Source organism: Monoraphidium neglectum (genome assembly GCF_000611645.1).
Source record: "Monoraphidium neglectum strain SAG 48.87 unplaced genomic scaffold scaffold01845, whole genome shotgun sequence".
NCBI lineage: Eukaryota > Viridiplantae > Chlorophyta > Chlorophyceae > Sphaeropleales > Selenastraceae > Monoraphidium > Monoraphidium neglectum.
This window is the reverse complement of record NW_014011783.1, coordinates 1,210-5,855: the sequence shown is the minus strand read 5'-3', so window position 1 is coordinate 5,855 and position 4,646 is coordinate 1,210. Positions and strand designations below refer to the sequence as shown.

General features: G+C 61.3%; 2 protein-coding genes across 2 annotated transcripts in view; one reads left to right on the top strand and one right to left on the bottom strand.

Annotated features, from left to right (window-relative positions):
* MNEG_9176 (hypothetical protein) overlaps positions 1-436 on the top strand; it is a gene marked incomplete at both ends in the record, with an annotated part of 880 nt that extends 444 nt beyond the window's left edge. The window contains one exon of the mRNA XM_014042352.1: positions 293-436. Within this exon, the coding sequence (XP_013897806.1) occupies positions 293-436 (144 nt within the window). The remainder of the gene's footprint in view (positions 1-292) is intronic.
* A 1,526-nt stretch (positions 437-1,962) lies between these two features.
* Positions 1,963-4,308, bottom strand: MNEG_9175 (isochorismatase hydrolase; the record flags this gene model as incomplete). The annotated part of the gene is made up of 6 exons (XM_014042351.1): positions 1,963-2,034; positions 2,275-2,400; positions 2,616-2,764; positions 3,292-3,487; positions 3,767-4,015; positions 4,201-4,308. 6 exons carry the CDS (start codon positions 4,306-4,308, stop codon positions 1,963-1,965), a joined length of 900 nt encoding a protein of 299 aa, XP_013897805.1.
* Between the last annotated feature and the right edge of the window lie 338 nt (positions 4,309-4,646).

Genomic DNA, 4,646 nt, shown 5'->3' with positions numbered 1-4,646 from the left:
TACACACACACACACACACACACACACACACACACACACACACACACACACACACACACACACGTGCGCACACACACGCACACATGCACACGCACGTGCACACACACAGAGAACACACACCCCCTCTCTCTCACACACTCTCAATCGCACACTCACACACTTGCAGGCGCGCACACAAAAACATACACGCATATGTGCACGCGTGCGTGTGCTTGCCCATGCGCAACAATGTGCTTGAGCCATAACATTGCACGACAACAAGCCCCTCCCTGCACACCCCTGGCCCCCGCAGATCGCAATCCTGGGTGACTGGGACGACCCAGCCCAGTTCGAGGCCTTCTGCACCACAAGCGAGTTCAAGGCCATTGCAGACGGCCTCCAAATGCTGGAGCCCCCACAAGTCACCGTCCTGCAGGAATTGTCAGCGCCCCACTGATAACAACCACCAACAACAACAAAAACTACAAAACGGAGGGGCCAATGCCTCGCTCGAGGGTTTCGTGCCTCAGGGATGGGCGGCCAGCGTCAGCGTCGGGCGCGGTCTGCCGTGATGAGATTTGGGGGCCAATGAGGGCGGGTGCTGCAGCGTCCTGTGGGCATATGTGAGAATGTGCCAGGTTGTCATTGTGTTCATCACAACAATGAGAGATCTGGCCTTCTCTCTGGAACTTCCAAGTGCTGGCCTTTTTGCACGGCGCGACGTACACCCATCGGGTTCAAGGAAGGCACCTGGCGGCGGCCCTGCCCTTCACTGCTTGCAGCTGCAAACGGGGGGGCAAGAAAAGCTCCTCGCAGTAGCTTGACCCATTGCTAGGACATTTTTGTAAGTGGCATCCTGCCAGGCGCATGGTCATCTGAAAACCCCCGTGTCAGGTGTGGATCACACAGCTGTGGCAAACAGCCCACTGTACCTGAAGATGTGATTAGGCAAACGATCGGCGTGCAACGGCACGTGCCGCTGCATCCATTGTAACGAAAGGTTGTTATCCCGCAGAAGCGTTGGGCGTCCACGGGAGTGGGCGGGAGCGCGCTTGGTCGCAGGAACAGCCGGATCGCGATGAGATGTTGTGTGTGAGCGATGGACTCGAGCCGTTGCCGACAACAAAGGCAGGAGGGCCGTGCGGCGCCTGCATCTGTGGTGCGAGGGCTTGTGCAACCCCTTTCCTTGCCTGCCATACCGCTAGGCTGCCAGTATGTGTCGTATCAATCCATTGCGGGCCCCACCAGGCTAACATTCAAGCGCCAACCTGTGCAGGCCCCTCTTCACTGTTCCGGGGTGTTGTACTGCTAATTGCATCCCGATGATTGCGCCCTCCTCCCCCTGCAGATTGCAACCCCTGCAACTTGAGCATACCAGTCTGTTTGTGATGGCCACACCCAAACAAACTCTGCCTATGCAGTCTCTATGGAACAAAACGTAAGAGCGCCCGCGCCCTACACCCACAGCAGCGCCATGTGGCAGCAGCGCTTTACAATTGCGTGCAGCATCTATTTCTTGTCGCGCGGTGAGTGCAGAAACATAGACGCTCAAAGCGGGTGGCATATTGGGAACCCACCAGGACGCAAGGGGCGCGCCAGTCCGGGCAACAGCAGGCAGTGCAATATCAGCGGGAATGAGGGCAGAGCTGGCAGCCCCCAGTGACGATGCACGGTGTGATGACCGCCCGCAGCAATAATGGCCACAATTGCAGGAAGGCTGAGCAGTTGCGTGAGGTGTGTACAGGTGGTGGTTGTGGGTTGCTGCACGTCGCAGGATGCGCAAGTTGGCTGCAAAGCAGCGCGGCGTGGGAGGCAATCAGTGCAGCTTCAAGAAAGAAAAGGCCTGACGGCTCGAAGAAGGAAGTCTGCAGGTGGCCAGTGGAGGTGATGGGCGACATGATGCAGTCAGGCGAAGCGAGGAGCACCATGCGTCTCACAGACGCGGGTTTACGAGACACGGGTCGCGTGCGGGTTGCGTGTCCTTCAAGCGGTGTCTGCCTGCTTCAGGGCCTCCTCCAACGCCACCGAGTCCGCCGCCCACCCAACAATGCCACCCTGCGGCGCGGACGACGGCGCAGGGAGAGCAGGATGGGTGCAAGGGGACGCTCAGCAGCCTCGCCAGCTTCCCCCCCTGTCTGCCAACCCCTCTGAACAGCACCTGTGTTGCAAGCGGTCATTTGCGGCGGCCTCTCAGGCTTTGGATCCCTGTTTGCTCGTCCTCCCCCTCCCCGCGTACGTAGGAGGGTCTGACACCGACCCTGCAGGCTTCAGTCGCACAGAAGCGGGGGCTCGCACCTGCGCCACGATCATCTCTATGGCCGCGTCCTTGAAGGCCGGGAAGTACGAGGCGGTCGCGTCCGTCACCAGCAGGCACTCGTAGCCGCGGTCGTTGGCCTCGCGCATCGTCGTCTGGACGCACACCTGCGGGGCCGGAGGCAGGCGGCGGGCGCGAAACGGCGTTGCTGGGCGAGTGCAGAGCGGGGCGGCCGCCTCTTGAGAGGCCAACAAGGACGGCCAGCATTGCAGGAAAGCTGCTGCGCCGCGCGCCATGGTGCGCCTCGCGAGCCCCCATCGCTGCTGGTTGCCACAGCCAGAATCCGCGCCGGGGCTCCGTGGCGCCCCGCCAGCTGCCGCACCTCGGTGGTGACGCCGGCAAAGAGCAGGTGCGTGATGCCCTTGCTCTTGAGATAGGGCTCCAGCCCTGTAGCATAGAACGCGCCCTTGCCGGGCTTGTGCACCAGCTCCTCTCCGGGCAGGGGCACGAGCTCGTCGATGATCCAGTTGCCTTTTAGAGGGTTTCAGCGGTGAGGGGACAAGTTGGTTTGGCGCAGCAGCGGCTGGGGCTGTAGCTTGCTAGGTGCGGGGTTTGTGGCGTGGAGGGCCCTGGGGAGGGGCGCCCGGAAAAGTTAAACTAGCCACAGGGGCAGGATGAGTGGAAGGGGGTCGGGGGAATGGCAGCAGGGGACACAGCTGACTGCTGGCAATCAGGTACTCTTGACTGGCAAGTCTGAGCGTGGATGTGTTGGGGAGGGGGAGTCAACGACAAGGCGACAATCAAATCTTAACTCAAGGGCGTGCCAGCTTCGACGTGAACATACACACGCTAATCAACATGCACACAAATGCCGCCCTTCCCTCCCAGAACACATACAGCAATGCAAGCGCACCAGCACGTGTCCATGCACCTTCAAACAATCCTCAATGCACGCTTTCACGCGCAACTTCATCCCTTGCCGCACGCACCCACCTAGCATACCATCACAGAGTTACCAACCCCCACGGGTACACGCAGACGCACGCGCCCCGGCTCACCCTCCTCTCCCGCCACCAGGATCCGTCCCATCGCCCCCGTCGCCCCGATCCTCAGCTCCTCTGGCAGGTTGCCCCGCGTCAGCTTGCTGGTGTGCAGGTCAGACAGGTCGGGCTTGTGGGCCTCCAGGGTATGCACGATGGGCAGCTTGGCGGCGCGCGCCACAGCCAGCAGGCGCTGCGCGCCGGGGACGCACTCCTGCGGGCAGGCGGGGGAGGGGGAGCAGGAGCGGGAGTGCGCGGTAGATATCGCGGGGCATGCAGAGTTTGCAGACCTATCGCAGTCAAAGAGGCTTGTGTGAAGCCAGGGATGACTTCTGGAAATGGAAAACGACCGGCAGCGCGGCGGCTCGACAGACTGTGTGTTCGACACAGATTCTGCTGCATTTTCAACAGTTGTCGAGTCCTTGGGCAGAAAGGGGTTTCGCCATCCATCTCGTCGCAGGCTGCGCCCCGTCAAACCTCCAGGCCCACCCACCATGAGCAGGCCGACGTCGTTCTTGAGTGTGTCCCCAAAGCCGCCCTTCAGCATAAAGTCCTTCTGGAAGTCGATCATGATGACGGCGGTGGACGCAAGGGGCAGGCTGTACGGGTAGGGCCGCGCCGCCACGGTGGCGATCGGCGAGGCCGCTGCCGGCGGCGGCGCCGGCGGCGCGGCGGGCGCGGGCAGCTTCTCGATGGCGGCGAGGAGCGCGCCCGAGTCAGCGACGGCGCCAAAGACGCCCCCCTACATGGTGTTGCGAGGGAGGGCAAAGGATGAGTTTGGTCAATAACATTTTGGGCCACCTCGAGATGGCCAGCTGCTGTTACCACTTCAGCCGCCACCACCTTCGCAGTACCGCCCGCTTTCCACACACGTGTGTATAGAATTCAAAGAGGACGAGTGGCACGAAGGCAAGCGAGGGCGCCGACCTGCTTCTTGACCATGTCGCAGGCGGCCAGGTGGTTGGCGGCGGCGGTGGCGGCCGTGCAGTCGCTGAGCAGCAGGCACTCGTAGCCCATGTCGTTGGCGTCGCGCATGGTGGTGTGGACGCACACATCCTGAGCCAGGCACAATATGTGTGTGTATGTGTGTGTGTATGTGTGTGTGTATGTGTGTGTGTATGTGGGTTTTGAAGCAAAGGGCATGAGGGGTGAACGAGTTGCAGTTGGTTTGTCACGAGGGTGATGAGGTGCATGGGAAAAGGGACAGGCCAAAGGGTTGGAAGTGGGTTAGGAGGTCGCCTTGGACGCCTGACGGCCTCGAGTGCTCCGTTGGGCAGGGGCTAATGCAGGAGTGCAACAAGTGATGCATCTAGCACTTGGGGGCCCCATAGCTGCTGTCGTCGCCCGACTTGCAGGATCGGCTGTGCGTCCTT